The 17,328-nt window shown below is 36.5% G+C and overlaps 1 protein-coding gene and 1 long non-coding RNA gene across 3 annotated transcripts; one reads left to right on the top strand and one right to left on the bottom strand.

Moving 5' to 3' along the window:
- Window positions 1-7,841: 7,841 nt before the first annotated feature.
- LOC148880324 (uncharacterized) lies at window positions 7,842-9,063 on the top strand. Its single transcript, XR_016104525.1, has 3 exons — window positions 7,842-8,046; window positions 8,142-8,199; window positions 8,760-9,063. It is a non-coding gene; the product is annotated as an uncharacterized LOC148880324 (long non-coding RNA).
- A 902-nt stretch (window positions 9,064-9,965) lies between these two features.
- LOC148880323 (Golgi SNAP receptor complex member 1-2-like) lies at window positions 9,966-17,186 on the bottom strand. 2 transcript variants are annotated; one of them, XM_088962183.1, is made up of 6 exons: window positions 16,787-17,186; window positions 15,235-15,422; window positions 13,059-13,148; window positions 12,865-12,936; window positions 10,310-10,439; window positions 9,966-10,229 (listed from the first exon to the last, which is right to left on the bottom strand). In XM_088962183.1, exons 1-6 carry the CDS (start codon window positions 16,923-16,925, stop codon window positions 10,132-10,134), a joined length of 717 nt encoding a protein of 238 aa, XP_088818309.1. In that variant the 5' UTR covers window positions 16,926-17,186; the 3' UTR covers window positions 9,966-10,131. The 2 variants fall into 2 exon arrangements, with proteins under 2 accessions (XP_088818309.1, XP_088818308.1); XM_088962182.1 differs by having other exon boundaries at window positions 15,235-15,431; window positions 16,787-17,185.
- Window positions 17,187-17,328: the final 142 nt, after the last annotated feature.

Here is a 17,328-nt window from a genome sequence, read left to right as displayed (position 1 = left end):
GGTGACCCATCTTCTAATTGGGTAAATAACTTTTCCAGTAGGGGGAAAGTTGCCAACACTTGAATGGGACAAAATGCCCCTTTTAATAATGAATTTTTATGGTTAAAATGGTCATTGCCTTATTTACATGAGAAATAAAAGAACACGGGTAAATGCAATTACCCGGGTAAGTGTTTCCTAGGAAAAACTTACCTAGGTAATTGCATTTACCTGGGTAAATAACTTACCGAAAAGCGAATGGGGCCTTAGTATTAGAAACCAAGATGAAGTTCTGTGTGGAACCCCACCTGGCCTGACCTTGTGACAACAAATAATCCTGAATGCAGGATTTGCAGCCAAGTTAATCACATTGAGAATATGCTGGTGTAGGCAATGGGCAGACATAATGACATACAAATAACATGAAGAAAGATGTGAATATATTTGATTTTAATGGAAATCAATGCCATGGAATGGTTACCAGTTTCTATGTTGAGAGAAGTCATAGAACACTATGATTTCGGAGCTAATTGTCAGGTTAGAAGTCCAAAGGGATGTTTGATTTAGTGGTAAAGCCTATCTGATCAGTTTGTGAACAGTCCCATAATTGGTGGTCATCCATAAGGTGGATTTTTTTTTTTTTGAGAAATAGTAAACCATATTTCATTAGAAGTATCAGGAAGTACATGAGATGATGTACTACACAGAAGAAAGAGAACTCAAACAGCAGAAAAGCAAAATTACAAGGGGGGAGCCTGTTGCTGTACAGATTTTCTAATCTTGTTCCAATTTTAGCTATTCCATCTGCAATATGGTACAACTCCCTCGGTATCCACAGTAGTTTTGCATTTATATTTTCCAAGGATCTCTTGCCTCAGCCAGATAATGACTCAACATCCAAGGACCCCCCTCCTTGTCCTTCAGCCATTTGATAGTATTAGCAGAATCTCCTACAGTGGATAAGTTCTGAATGCCCAATCTTTTTATTATTCTGATTCCAGTGAGAGCTGCCATCACTTCAGCCTTTGTTGAATCAGCATTACCTATTGGGCCACTGAAAACCCAACAGATATTACCCAGATCATCCCTCAAAATACCCCATATCCCAGCTATACCAGGATTGCCTGCAGCACTTCCATCAAAGTTTAAAATCATCCCTCCTTCATTATTCGATATCTGTAGTCTTTGGATTGGTTGAGGGTAGGTTGGAAGAAACAAGTTCGGTTGGATATTTCTGTTAAGGTCATTGAGAGAGAGTCTTTGGAACAGCTCAGAATTAGCAGTCCAAAAATTGCAATAAAAGGAGATATCTGAAATTAATTCTTCAAGAGATCTGATTTTGTTGTCAAATATGCGCATGCTTCTTTCCTCCCAAATTCCCCACAATATTGCATGTAACACAGTTTGCCAGTACACTTTACCTCTTCTATTCAAACCTGATCCATGCCACTGATTGAGAAACTCTTGAATATGCTTTGGAGAGGCCCAACTGTATCCAGTCAGGTTTAAGAAATGCCACCAAATCTTTTGAGAGAAATTGCAATGAATGAGTAGGTGATCAGCTGATTCACCTTCTCTTAGGCAAAGCACACAGGCATGAGGAGAAATATATGATCTTCCCAGACTTTTTTTCTGAAGGTCACAAGTATTTATTCTCTGTAGGCACGCTTCCCAAACAAAGAAGCAAACTCTTAGAGGAATATGGCTGCTTCACATCTTCTTGGAAGGGAAAGAGGAACTCTGTTCACCTGCAGTTAGAGCCTTGAACATAGATTTGGAAGAGAAATCACCATTTGGGTTGAGAGTCCAAACTCAGGTGTCAATGGAATGAGGGGAAGTGTAGACTTCTTTTATGGAAAGAAAGAGGTTCAAGAGGTCTGAGATCTCAGTGTCCCTTAGGGGTCTTCTCAGGTTCAGGGTCAAGTTGTTATTAGTAGGTAAATCTGGGATACAAGAGGAGACGGTTGAATCTTGGTCTAAGGAAAGATTGAAGATTCTAGGGAAGGATTCTGCTAGAGTGGTGTTCCCCCACCAGAGATCTTTCCAGAATTTTATTTTGTTACCATTTCCCACTTTAAGTCTAATGAAAGGAAGGAAAGAAGAGTGATAAGAGACTATACCTTTCCAAGGATTTAAATTCTTTACTTGGTTCAAATGAAGATTATTGTCCCACCCATTTGTATTTGTTCCATATTTACTAGAGATGACAGCTGCCCAAAGAGCATTGGACTCTAAAGGGAATCTCCATAACCATTTGCTCAAGAGAGAGGTGTTTTTCTCTTTTAAATGGCCAACTCCCAATCCTCCCTCCTTCTTCGACTTACTCACCTGATCCCAACTTATCAAGTGGTTTCCATTCTCCCCTCTTCCATCCCAAAGAAAGTTTCTTTGGATTTTCTCTACGAGATTTCTCACTTTAGATGGGATTTTGAAGACGGAAAGATAATAGATTGGTAAGTTAGCTACAAAGGCCTTTAAGAGAATAAGTCTGCCCCCTTTTGATAGGTAGCATTTTTTCCGAGAAGCTAATTTCTTTTCACACTTCTCCACCACTGCCCCCTTTTGATAGGTAGCATCGGTTATTATATGTTTCGTTACTAAGAATCTTGGAGTTCTGATTAATGCTTAGCTTTTGGGTATTTTTCATTTCCAGATGTTTGTTCTACATATTTTTGTAAAGGAGATGGAAACATCAAGTAATTCCAAAATGTTAATCAATGAAGGTTAAGATAGTTGTATTTAAGGTGATCATCAGCACTCAAATTTTTCCCAAGATATGGGCCAAATCTTTTTGTTCTGTTTTTTATTTTTGGGAATTTATCTAAATCCTCCTCTGATTTTCTTGAGAATGTCTAAAACTTCCATTGACTTTTAGAAACCTCCAAAATGTTAATCAATGAAGGTTAAGATAGTTGTATTTAAGGTGATCATCAGCACTCAAATTTTGCCCAAGATATGAGCCAAATCTTTTTGTTCTGTTTTTTATTTTTGGGAAATTATCTAAATCCTCCTCTGATTTTCTTGAGAATGTCTAAAACTTCCACTGACTTTTAGAAACCTCCAAATAATCCACTATTAGAAGGTTTTATAATTCATATGCTTGTGTCTTTTCTTCTGGTCTCATAAAAGTAGCACACACTATGTAGAAATAATTTTTAAAGGACAAGAATGACCCGATCCACTTGACATCATCTCATCTACTTTTTAGCATGGTAAGAATATCTCTAACACATGCTCACTAATCCATTTACACACTCTCTACTCTCTATCTGAATAGGAAAAAAAATCTATAACTAAGATTGTACACCCTCTATCTGTAGGGTCATGAAACTGGTATCATTTGATCTTTTTTTGTTGACCAACTTATCCAAAGTCATGCTCATATGTCATAATAAGCCTTATACAGTGAGGATGCAAGGAAGAACATTGATCTGACTATCCATTTTATCTAAAATAAAAGAAAAAAAGATTTGACTATCCATTGGTATAGGCATGGGCCACGTTGGGCTGGACCAGAATTTGGGTGTATGTCATTAAGTAAATTATATTTAATATAGAACATTATATAGTATATGACATTTAATATATGTTAAATTTATATCAGCATAAAATATTATATGCAATATATTGTGTCTTTTGGATAATATATTATATAAACACCGAGCTGGAAATGATCATCCCTATCTATTGGTATGTCAAGATCCAAACACTGATCAGATATGTCCATTTAATGCACCAGCACCTAACAATGGTCTTCCCAAATGCTCATACATTTTCTTAGTTCCGACAGTCCCTCATTTGTATTTGGTGTTTTGTTCATTTGCAAAAGATCCATTATTCAGGGTATTTTGAGTATGTCAAACTATACATGTCTGGAAAGTGCAAAATAGATGATGGGTGCTGTAACTTTGCATTTTCCCTTTGTCATCTAAAGGAACAGCTCCAATAGGGGGCTCTTTGAGGTATATAAAAGTCGGGGGAAATTTTAGACATTGTCAATAAAGTTTTATTTTCTCATCAGTAGACATTGTTAGTAAAGTTAATGGTGATCTTAGATAATTTCCCTTATTGTATTGAGGATCTATGCCTTAGTGGCTTAGTGTAATCCACTATTCCTGCAATACATTGAGTATGAAACCAATTTGTTTATCACAAAGTACCTTGTCCAGGTGTTAACAATAAAAAAAGTACATCGTCCATATGTTCTTTGGAGCATACCAAAGATCCAAGGTTGGACTTTTCTGCATTCTCAGAAAATCACCTGTTAGAGCTTCCAGTATGATTACAAAACAGTCCCATTTTCAAAATTGGAGATTCCTACCATGTCAATCTACATATAGATAAAAAGAGTAAGTAGCATGATATTTGACTAGCTCAAATAAACAGGTTGATATAGGATTCAGAATGTCCTTGATTAACAGTCAACTCTACATGACACAATGGTATTAGCAATTCATTTGTTCAGGTTCCAATGGACCCACCTCCCCTAAATGATATATTGAGCTGGTCAAAAGGCAGGTATCCTCTTCTCTCAAACCTGAAGAGAGAACACCATATATTAGAGAGGCTATCTTGTGGAGTATTTAGGAGGAAAAGAATGGTAGGAAACTTTAATGATAAGAAATTGAAAGTGAAAGGCCATTACCCAATGTTGGTCCCAGATATCCAGGGTCTTGGGAGGGGTAGGCTGGGTACAGTCCTAATCTTTGGCATTTTTTTTGCACAAAGTGACCGCTCTCAGACTCGAATCCATGTTCATGCTTGACAGCATGGGATTTTACCATTACATCAAGCAATGATAAGTAATTGAAAGTAAAAGCCATAACAAATCTGATCATAAGAGTGGCTCATTGGCTAGTAAGAAGGCAAGACTTTAGGAAATCATATGAATATATTCTGAAATGGTGGTTGTCTACAGGGCTTTCCCCCAACTACCATCCATGTCAGCAGATTCACTCCCCACCTATGCCAATGTCCAGTGAAGCCTGGCTTTGATGGTTGTTCATTGGGCAATCTTGGTTCATTAGGAATCAGAAGAAAGCTTAGAGGAGTCACAGTGGTCAGATTATGGTGATCTTCATTATCTTCATTGGACATGTTATAAGATTTGGAATTTTGCACTAAAAGTGGAAGTATCTACATGATATGACACTCTTGTACAGGAGTTGGAATATCACAGGGTTTTTTCTGTTAGTTCCATTAAATAATAATGAATACAATCTTTATCTCTATCTATTGGTAGTTTTTACCTTGTGATTGCCTCTTATTTATTTTTCCTTGCTTCAATATCTATAGATGTAATACCGAATTAAATTGATTTTGTGTCTAACAAATCCCATGTCCAACTATTTGCAAATTCTCACTTTTCTCATCTTTTCTTGGTCATCAAAAATTCCCATTTTCTTCTATGATATTTTTTCTATCCATCAGATGTTGTCTTTAATTTTTGCGTTTCTGTTGTTTTATTCTAAGTGCAGATTTGGGAAACAAATCGATGGACCACATGGTAAATCTAGTCAAATTGTAACATCATGTTCAACAACATTTTCATGTAACTTAGTTGACATGTATTTTTGTTATGAATGATTAATAATTTTGTTTGCAGAAAATGAGAATGGATATATATTCAATCAAACTTGCAACAAAATAAATGAAAACTTCAACTAATCTGAATTTCATTTGGCTGTTGGAAGCTCCAAATATAGTTACCCTTGGATTTTGACATTTATTGGCTTGTTTAAGTCTAATTTAGACCTGCAATAGATCAGATCTGCACTGGATCAAGTAGACCTGGTCCCTATACAGTAAGAAAATACATAGATATAATCAAGCTAGCCCTATTTTTGATAAGGCTTGCTGGATCTGACCCAATAAGACGTCCTGGTTTTCTCTTCCCAAAATGTCTTAAAATACTTATATATACATGTATATCCCCTGAGAAATAAGAAATATAGACATTATTTATTATTTGAGGTTGTTACCTGTGAACAATGAAAAATATCCGAAAGGTAAGAGGTAACATTCTCATGTAATAATATGCATATACATGTATAACATATGTTAAGTTCAAAACAAGGTAGACCTAATCCTGACCCTATGGGGCTCAATACCCAGTCCAAGAAATGGCTCATTGAAATATGGGTCTGTGTTATACCCTGTATAATAGGGTAGAATTGGTTTGTGTCTGTCAGATCTAACAGGCCAATTGATAGGTCCAAGTCTAATTGGAAAATCTTGGTTGCAATGTGGTAACTGGGACGTGAATATTGATCAGTTCATTTCTTCTAATTTGGCTGACATAGGTTGCTCATGATTATAAAGATGATTCTTATTTTTCCTGTCCAGATTCTTAATGAAACTAACTTTGCAAATGTTGTTCTCTTTGGGTTCATACTCACATGCGGTGATCTTGAAGGCCCAATCATTGAATATTAATATTTGTGATGCTATTTTAGATCTTCCTCAGACCCAGGTGGTCTCTACGTTTTATTTTAATCTCCAATTTCCAATTCCTGCAATGTTAAACCACATTGGATCCATCTAGGACTCCCTTTTTTCTCATGCTTTTTCATATGCTTTCTACCATGCAAATGGTAAGAATCTTCAGTAACTGAGGCTCTCTTTGGTTGCAATAAAATGAAGATGAATGATTTCCAGGAGAATGAACTATTTCCGATAACTGCTATTTCCAAACAATTAGTAGTGATTGTAGGAAAATGACATTATGAACAGAGGTGGGTTCTCCCAATTCATATCTCACTTCACTTGTATACTTCTCAATCATCCGAGTTTATTTGCAAGTTAAATGAAACATCAGGGACACGAGGAAGGTGAGTTTGGTAGCATGCAACCTTTGTGAGGCTCTAATGCCAAGAATGATGTATCAAATGGTGATGATCTATGAAGTTCTATATTTGGAGTAGGAATTAATAGAAAAGGCAAATCCCTTACAAGTTATGATACACCAGATACAGCTCCATTAACACATAAGAAGAGAATAATAAATGATCTTTAACTATTTTTTAGTAATCAGTCTTTGCAGCTAAGCCTTAGATTTATGAGGATTATTGTTTTACCAAATAATTTTTCATATTCTTTCTTCCATTTCCCTTGGAGATTCATTAAGTGCAATCAGAGAAATTTATTTTCAAGGTCTTCAATAGATGCTTTAACTGTTTTTGAGAGTGGTATATCCCTTTTAGTTTTATGCTTTTATTCAACTGAGATGAGTTTGGTAGCAATACTAAATTATTTCAAACAACTTTTAGATACTGTTTATTCATGTTATTCAACCTTATTCAGCACTCAAACTATGTTAAGTTCCACATGAATAAACATATTTTTGTGAACATTTAGTAAGAATATTCACCTGTAATCCCATGCATTGTACTGTCTAGGTAAGCTTCCACAAAAAGAGTTGCAACTAACAATCTCATTCACACAAACCTTTCACAAAACAGACCAACCAACAATTCCTACCTGAGGATGTCGCTTTCATTAAACCTATACAGAAACCTTTCACAAAATAGGCCTCCAGGCTACAAAACACCTGACACATCAAAAGATTTCTGCCTTGCTGTCAGATTGAGAAATGTGGACCTTAGATTTAGTGTGAAACTTGTCTGGTACTTGATTAGTAATTGATTTATCTTTTTGTTGGTAAGCAAATGAAAAGATAGAAGTTCCTTGGTTTTGTCTACCAAAAGTAATCAGGAACTGAGTCACCTTTGGAGATGGTTCACCCATCAGAGGAAATATCACCAAGAGGTTTCTTTGGCAGTACTAGGAAGTGATACGACTGATCTAGAATCAAATTGACAGTTCAAAATGCCACATATTAACTTAGGCCGTATTTGGCAAGCCTTTTTTTGTGGGCTTCTGGGCTTTTGAAAGCCTGGAAGTCCAAATTCACATCTTTTTCACACCCTTTTGTCCCTCTCATAGCTTCATTGTTCATGTGCCAGATGCACACGCTTGCAGAATGAACAGTGCCATTTTGACATTATACCATCATTTCTCAAAACATTTGGAGTCTTAAGCAAACCAAATGGAACCTTCAACGTTCAGGTATGTCCTCTTCTACCACATTCCTCCTCTTCCTCATTCTTCCTTTTTTCGGTCTCTTTTTCTTCTTTGTGACCTGATCGTTTTCAAATTTGCAGAGAACCCATCTAAGGAACATTGCTACAGTGACCAAAAACAAGGATTTTGGTGCCACAGGTATAGTAAACATTGAATCACCTTTTTTTCTTGCATCATTCATCATAATCTCGCAAGGGTTTAGGATTGTTAAGTATTTTGAAATATTTGTTGTTGGGCTTGAATGTTGGGGTTCGAATGTTGAAGATTTAGGGGTCTGAATTGATAGTTTGAAAGTTGGGGTTTGAATGATAGCAGCCAAGTGGTCTTTCAGCTTTTCTAGTTTTCAGAAGATCTATGAAAAATGTTTCAACCAAACGGTCTTTGGTCTTTCAAGATCTATATGCAAAAGCTCATCATGTTTTTTGGCTGTTAGATCTATTGAAAGATCTTCCTAAAAAGACTTTCCAAACAGCACCTTAATGACTTAAAAATGGTCAAGGATCAATTCTGCCTTAAGCTTCAAATCTAGTTTAGGAACTGTCATAGATTCCTATATCAATAGCTTCCTTCCAATTATGGTGATAGATACAAATATGGTGCAGTTTATAGAACTCATAATTTTCTTGAATATTATTTGCATCATCCAGATCTTTCTTGTTGGAAGTGTTAATTAAATAATTATAAATTCTATGGTACAGAGGCACCCCTAAAGCAGAAACCAGAACAAAGCGGCTCATCTTGCCGTCCAGAAAGGCCTTACTAGCTCGGCAATTCTCACAGAAGAGTTTCCAGACCGACTTTCAAATGTTTTGGTTGATGATCATCACATAGTTACGTTTTCAGTTGATGTTGCTTTGGGTTAATCTTGTAGTTGTTGGTTTCTTTTGTTTTTGTGTGTAGGGTACTTTATCTTCGTTTTCTTCTGTCCGTGGTCTTGGTTGTAGCTCCTTTGGGGAGATGTTTTATCTTGTTTCTAATGAATTTCATCTTTTCAACCAAAAATGGCACTCTAGAGAGATGGTACCGAAGAACACTTTGCAGTACTAGTTATAACCAATGCATAGGGTTCGCTTTGTTTGTCTTTCAAACATATAATTCCTGAATAAGCAGGTTTCTCAGTTTCACTCTTATAGGGATCACGGATGTGCCCAAATCACTTTCCTTGTATATGTTTCTAGCATCGTGCATGCCAATGTAAAAGAAACAACTTTATTACGGGGGATAATTGAGTAGCATAGTAAAAGGTAGAACATGCAAGGGTGATTTTGTTTTGCAACAAGGGTATGACAGGTAACTTGGTAGAAGTGGTAAACCATCGAAATAAAAGGAAAAAAAGATAAGAGTGAAATAAAAGTTACCTAGAGAAGGTGAATGTGACTTTAGAGAAGAATGAATGCATAAAAGAACAAAGAGATGGAGAGTATTTTGGTTTAAATCTAGTTAATTATCCATGCACGGGGTATTATAATATAATACAGATCATTATACATTTGGGAGACTAATAATTAGGTTTAGTTTGTGTTTAAGTAAACAACACGCTTTGGATCTAGAATAATGGGATTTTTATTGTTTAGGATTAGGAAACCAGATTAGATTTGCTTTGTGATGTATGCTATTATTTTAATGTTGGATATAAAACTTATTTAGACTTAGGGTTAGGGGTGATCACTTTTTTTTTTTTTGTCCTGAGGGAGGCGGGTGTGTGATATATTAGGATGTACTACCATACATCTTAGTCTCTGCAAATATGCAAATGGGATGAGAATCCTATTGGCTAGGCGCAAGAACATGTTTAATAAGTTTGTGGGAAGAGCCTTGGTGCCTATAGGACCTCATCATCCCCTATGCAAATGCAGAGTGCCCCACCACAAAGACTTTATCGGAACGGGCTCAGTGATGCGAAGTAGTCGGAACAAATACAATATTAAGTGGCAAATTCATTGTTGTACAACAATTCAGTTCATGGATAAACTCAACTGTCAAAACTCAAAAGACGTCCGGACAACGGATATCCGTCTCCATCTTGTTTTGAACACATTGTGAAGGCAAAATTTCTGAAACATGATTCTTTTATTTGGAGAGCCAGTATATAATCAGGAATAATGTGCAACCTGCAATGACAGCAGAGAGAATGAGAGTATCTCTAGATCGCTTCCTCTTAATGGCACCTGCAAGGTTGAGATGCAAATATTAGCAACTTTAGTAGGGTTTCTTGTTATATACATGAATCAATGGAGATGCAAAATACCAAGAAGGCCACGGATGACGGGGAACTTGTCACTTAGTTGCTTGACTTTCCCTTGAACATCTCCAAGTAAAGATCGTTGGGAGCCCAAAACTGACCTAGTAGCTTGAGCTTGATTTATCACATCATCAATCTGCCCAGAACCAAAGTGTAAAATTGAGACAGGTAACAGGCATTTCATGCTGCTTTAACATTAGCCGATAGTTGATCATTTTGCTCAAACAAGGTTTTCACACAAATTTATGGTGATTAAATAAATAATTCAGTTCCATGCAAATGGGCAAATTAATCAATAAAGTTTACTACTTACCTTATCAATCATCGAATTAAGAAAAAGGGATGGACAAACCTAATCAAATAAATAAGCCATTTACCTACCAAAAAGTTAAATAAAACAAACAGGCCATCAAAACGAGAAACCTCAACATTGGGAAACCCATATAACTGCAAGTTTGTAACTAGTTTAATTAGCAAATTTTGAAAACCTTAAGCAAGAACGATAGCATTAAAGATTTGAGGTTGCTACTTAACCGTTAAACATCAAAAGTAGGATAAAGAGGAAGCCTTAGGTGTGCCATTCTGCAAAATGCATTTAATAAACACCAGAGTACGCAGTTTATGCTACTCACTTCTTGTGCCGTGTAGACTTGGATTTAATATTGTGCAATAAGACATCAGGGTTGACTGGTTACCCGGGTATTTAATATTTTCCCTCCACGCTCTTAAACAATCTTGACATACAAGTAGTTTGGGCAGTATTACAGTTTACCGTGTGGTACAGCTTTCACTTTTTTTAATATGGTTAATAATTAGCTGATTCCACAACTCTGTTAGAAATACTCAACATTTCTTGCGAGAGATTGATTTATGCTCTCAAGATTTCCCGGTGGTTCTTTTCATGCTTATAAGGCATATTAGAACTGATTCTGTTTATTTCAGTTTATTTGGTTCCCAAAATATTTGAATGCTATTCTTTATCAAACATAAATTGATTTTAAATACAGAACTAGAGGTATGAAACCTTTCACCAATTGTTAGCTGCAAAACAAGAATGCCATTGAATATTTGTTTTTAACTAACAGTAGGCATTATAAATTAGCTGGCCAATTAGATGATATATTGTGTATATGGAAAAGTCTTGTTTCATAAAATGGATGGCATTAATCAAGTGTAACATGGGAACATGCTTACATTTATTTTATTTCTATAATTGCTATCTTCAAGAAGGTTTTTCAAGGCAAGTAGGAATATTCATTGAGCTCATTTTTTTATGGTAAAAGATAGAATTTATAAACAGACAAAAGAGAACCTATAAATGCACCAAGGCCAAAAGAAGACCAATACATAGATTACAAAATGGACCTGGCATGCTGTTGGTCTGGGTCAATTTTGCTTTGAGTGTTCATTGAATTCATTTTCAAGAGAAAAAATAAAGGCTGATAATGAGAGGTCTGATTTGCCTTTTTCTGGTGAAGGAGAGTTGTATTATTTTATGACACATTTCCACTAGAAATTCTGGAGATGACATGGGTACATATGTATGGCCTATCTAAAGGGTTCTCCAACAAGGAATCCTTCATGCTGCCTCCAATCCCTTACTGCTAATCTTTAGCTAAAACCCTTTTTGGTCAACCAGATTGATAAAACCTCTGGGAAGTATTTGCTTTGTCTCAAACTACAGCATTTTTCAGATCACAATCTATAACTTCTGACTCTGGTAAGTGATCTAGAAACCTTTAGATCTTGAAGAACAACAATAGTTGGGGAGAACACCAGGAAAAAACCTGGATATTTCAGAATAACGGGTTACTTCTTGAAGAATGAATCATGATATCAGGGCTCCTACTCCTAATCATTCCCCAACGAACATAGATTAGTAAGGTTTTTTAATCTTCCATGAAATGTTGTGGCAATGATACTGAAGGAGCACTGTAAGCCTGTCATGCAGATGCTACCTTTAAAACATACTTGATCAAATTCAGATTCTAGACTGACTGATTGAAAGACTTAAAACCACAATTTGAGTGCTTCATTTGGGTAATCTATATTCTGTGAATAAAGAAATGGCTGGAAGGTAGAACAAGGGCAATAGGAAACCCTTCAGTACTTCTAACAGAAATGCTAGTTCAAAGTCACGGTAATTGAGAAATAGGTGCCAACAAAAAACATGGAAAAAACATGGAAATTGAAGCCCAAGAATGTGACCTGTAGGTTGTTGTAAATATGAGAAATGCTAGATTGTAGAACAACTACCTTCCATGGAAAAAAAAAAAAAAAAAAAAAAACATTGATAAAAAAAAAACATGGAAAAAACCAATCAATGCACATTGTAGAACAACTACCTTCCATATATGCTACAGAGAACATTATATTCCAACAAAATTGAGGCCCACGAATGTGACCTGTAGGTTGTTGTAATTATGAGAAATGCTAGAAAACTAGGTTGGTTGATATGAAGACATACAGAGCAATACCGGAAGACATGCAGAGTAGAAAACCTATCAGGACAATAGTAGGAAATAAGAAATATTAAGAAATGAAAGAGTATTTGGACTTACATGAGCTATACTTCCATGTATAGTAGCTCTCTCTCTTAATAAATTTGCTCTCGGTGAGATACTCCCAGACATCTGGATCGAATTAGAACCAATAAGATGGAAAACTAGTAGGTACTATTGAAAACAAATAAATAACACAAAACTATCAAGAGATAATCAAATGGAATCAAGTAAATAAAAAAAATCTTGTTCACCTTATGTTCACTTATATCATCCTTCACAGAACTTAGAAGCTCAGCATGCTCCCTCATGGAGTTTATATTTCCCTTGATTCGTCTAAATTCCTATAGAAACAGATTTCTCTTCAAACACACTGAAGGTGACCTTAATCAACTCATAAAACAGTATAAAAGAATTTTATGAGAAAAAAAAAAAAGACTAGAAGAATCATGCAAAATATCCCAGTTAGCAAAGAAGAATTCAGTGTATCATGATGAGCCAACTTGATTGCCATGAAAAGAAGCTAAAAAGAATATTGAGGAAGGTGAGGAAACTTTGGAGTTGTCTGATTTGTACTGGATTCTGACATGGTGCAGGTGTATGGGGTTCTATTGGGGTTTTGTCTTCATTCATCTTTTATAGGAGAACAAAATGAATCTTAAGTTTCTGAGTGGTTTGTGCCACCCATTGAGAGAGGATGTTGGTTTAAAATTTATCATATGGCTGTGCTTGAACAAGGAGAGATACATTGACTATTGTTGATAAGTAAGAATACTTGAGATAAACTAGAAAGAAACCAGATGGTGAAATAAATTAATATTTCAAGGACCCAAAAGATCCTTTCTTATAATTTAAAGCTTTTGAGTAGGTCCAAGACTATCTATAAAGCATCTGGCTTGAAGATCTCCTGCAAGAATTCACACAATGGTTCGGTTTGGTTCTCTGTGGAATTAGAGAGACCTTTAGAGCAAGATTCAAGTTTTCCTTCAATCTTGGATAGCAGTGCCTTGGGGAGAGAGGAGGGGAATTCTGTGGAAGGGATTGCAACCCACTCAGACTGCTCCCTTGTGCCAACTTCTCCATCTATTCTATGTGATACTTCTTCCAACCCTTGTAGCTTAGAGCAAAGTGGAAACGGATTTGCAGGTTGGAAAGAGTTTGGGATTGATGTTTGTTTCGTGATGGGGATGAATGGGCCCACAAGATTTTCCTTGAGTTAGAACAGAAGTATTCGATGCCAAAGCGTTCTGAACAATCATGGTATGACCTGATGGATGAAAGGACCCCTTTGGAAAAGTCAAAGGAATCAAAGGACTGCTGACAGTGATGGCAAGCTGGTCTACTATTTAGGGGGTATTCCGGGCTGTAGAAAGTCAAAGGAATCAAAGGACCTTTTCCTTGATTCTGGCATTGGAAAAGTCAAAAGTGATACCAAGAAGGCAACAAGGGGGTCCAAAAGCACTAGAGGTAGGGAAGAGGTGGTAGAGGCAGATTGTGTGTAGTGAGAAGATAGCTTGTGGTGAGGTTGGGGGTCTCTTTTTTTTGTCAATAGATTGTATAAGCTTTTTTGGTTCTGGGCCTGTCTTTTTGTTTGGCCTTGTTTTTCTTGGTTTGTAAAGTGGAGGTGTTTGGGGCTCGTGGTTCTTGTAGTTGGTCGAGCTGATTGTATCTTCTTTCTTCTCATCTAGCATTCATGTTAGTTGTAATCCTTTCAATCACAATTAACATATCTCCCTCTCCCTCTCCCTCCCCCTCCCCCTTCTCCCACACACACACAGTAGAAAGAGAAAAAGATTTCATTAAAAAGAATTACAGCTATATCTTAGAACAGTAAACAAATACTTTAAAGCCCATCCCCAACAAAAAAGTTTATGCATACATACAGCCATTGTTGAGTTAAAAGTGTGATACATCTCACAAAATCCAGGTTAAGCTGTTGAAGTTTCTTTGCTATCTAAATACCCTCTGAAACCAAATTAATGCATGACTGATATGGAAGATTAAGCAAAGACAACTAAATTTGGAAAATTAGGATCAGGGAGGGTTCAAAATATTGTAACATATAGGTATATATTGACTGATATTTATTGGTTTTCCGTTTTCAGGGTCACCAATATGCTAAACACAGAGAGTTTGAACATCTGGCCACTTTTGATGGATAATATGCTTCCTGGATATGTCCTGGCTCAATTCCTGAAACTTAAATATCTTTTAATGGAAGTGCATCATCCATTGGAAACGTGCAATACACAAAAATTGTGTATCCCATGGATACTTTGAACCTTGAGCTCAGGCTTAAGGGAATTTATTTTAACTTTCAGTTAGATAATTGAAGGCTTTGGGATTTGGAGTTATGGATTATAAGTGTTGAGAAAATATTAAGAACCTAATTACTATAAACACTCTGGAAGAAAAGCAAAGGTACAAAACCTGAGTAAACTCATGAAGTATGTCTCTGTGCCTTGCTAGTTTCTGTGTTACAGAGGTAGTAGGGGCTGCAGATGCTGCACATCGGCTCATGGCATCATTGGTATCAAGTAGCTTTTCAAGCAAAGATTGAATCTCCATTTCCATAGACTTCCAGGATCTGCTGGACCAAAGAGTTGGTGACCCAGTATCTGCATAGCCTAAAGCATTAATACAATAAACATAATGGTCAACAACCAGTAAAGCACTCTAAACAGCTCAAGCTTGAAATTGTGAACAAGAAGCAGTATCAATAAATTAATATAACCTCCTATAAAAGAAATGCCATTTACATGGTAGGTGTTTGGCATTGGTGCTGGGAACATCACACCGTTTTCTGAGAAAAGTGGTTCTGGGCATGTGGAGTTGTAAGCACCATTTTGTTTGGTACCAGTGGAAAACACTGCTTATTTTTTGTTTGGAACCGGTGCTGCCACATAGGCTTTTTTTTTTTTTGAGAAAACAGCACTGTTTTTGTTTGGTACCAGTGCTAGCCGCAACGCTTTCAACATTGATCTTATTATCCAACGTCCAAGATTATGCCACATTGATGCCATGTCATTGCATCATTGGCAGCAATGCACGGATTTCCCAGAAAACATCAAATTTTGCATTGCTCCAGACCACACTTTCCCATTTTCCAAGGTGTGGTCTGGACTCTGGAGCAATGTTTTTCTTTTTCTGAGAAAACGGTAGCAAACAAGAGGGCGTTCCTCCCAGAACTGTTTTCTCTGACGTGGTGCCTACATGGCACCGTTTTCTCAGAAATGGCACGGATGCCAAAGACCGCCATAATAAACCAAGCCCAGCTGAAGCTTTAATTTACTAAAACTAAATACTATAATAACGTATATAAACTAACTATTTTCTTTAATTCCCCTTTTCCTTTTTTTTTTATTTCATTTCTTTCTAATTGAGTAGCATATGGCAGTGAACTGGATCTCTGATCAGTTCAATTTTCATGTCTAAAAGTTCACTATTCTTTTGAGATTTCATGAGAGATTTTTCATATGTTTTCTTTCCGACAAGGTTAACTAAATTGGTTTGCAGCATATAGAGGTTTTTAAGTAAAAGAACAACTCTATCGTATCATAGAGGAATCTATTAATGGGTTCCAATTAATCTTCGGCGCGAATGGGAATACATGTAAAATGTAGGCATTAACTCATGCTCAGTGATCCAGTTTCACGTGGAAAATCTTTTTCTTATTCCTAAGCCATTCACTGGATTGGCCCATTAGAATTTGTTAGATAGATTTATCCCGATAAAACGATGTAATCTGAATCGCATACCCGCATATGATATTAACCAGATTTATACCACCAACTAAAACACAAAAAAGCCCCAATACACCAGCTTTGATCTCCCCATTTGAATCCAACTATTTCCAAATCCCGTTACCCGACACTAAAACGTTCCAATATTCATGTGCAGCCATTGGAATTTAATCTTGAAGAAAATCTAATTTATGTTTTACAGAAACACGGATTGAAGGAAATAGATCAAGAAGACATACCTCCTTGGGTAAACCTTGCTCCGAGCTTAGCATAGGAAGAGAGCTTGACATCAAGATCACCCTCAATCTTTCTGGCCTCTTTCCTCAATTCCTCCCAACCTGCCTCCTGCAACTCTAGATTTAGATCCGTCATTCGCATAAGCAATCAACCCTAGCCTACTCAGGCTAATTAATGATTATTGTTGTGATCTCATCTGGTTGTTCTTCTATGTCATAGTGGTTATTAATTCTGTTAATATAGTTTGAAGCTTCGGATGGCCATTCAACCGCGTAATACCACTATTGAGCGCTCTCTCTATCTCTGCGTGTGTGTGTTCCTTTGTCTTTCGTTCAACTCGGACTGAGTGATATTTTTTTTAGTGAATGATAGAGGCATCTACCCAAAAAATGAAAAATCCAAGAAGATAAAAGACCATCTGCTTTATATAAAACAAACCTACGGGCCCAATCATTTCACGGCCCAATACGCTAGTTCAAACTTCAAAGACTGGTTTAAGAGATAACGGGCCAAGCAGAGCCAAAATTTCTAGTAAACTAAGCAC

The sequence above is a fragment of the Nelumbo lutea genome, chromosome 1, assembly GCF_056320005.1.
Source record: "Nelumbo lutea isolate HS-2025 chromosome 1, American lotus-T2T, whole genome shotgun sequence".
Classification (NCBI taxonomy): Eukaryota; Viridiplantae; Streptophyta; class Magnoliopsida; order Proteales; family Nelumbonaceae; genus Nelumbo; species Nelumbo lutea.
The sequence above is the reverse complement of the archived record's forward strand: the minus strand, read 5'-3'. Positions and strand labels throughout refer to the sequence as shown.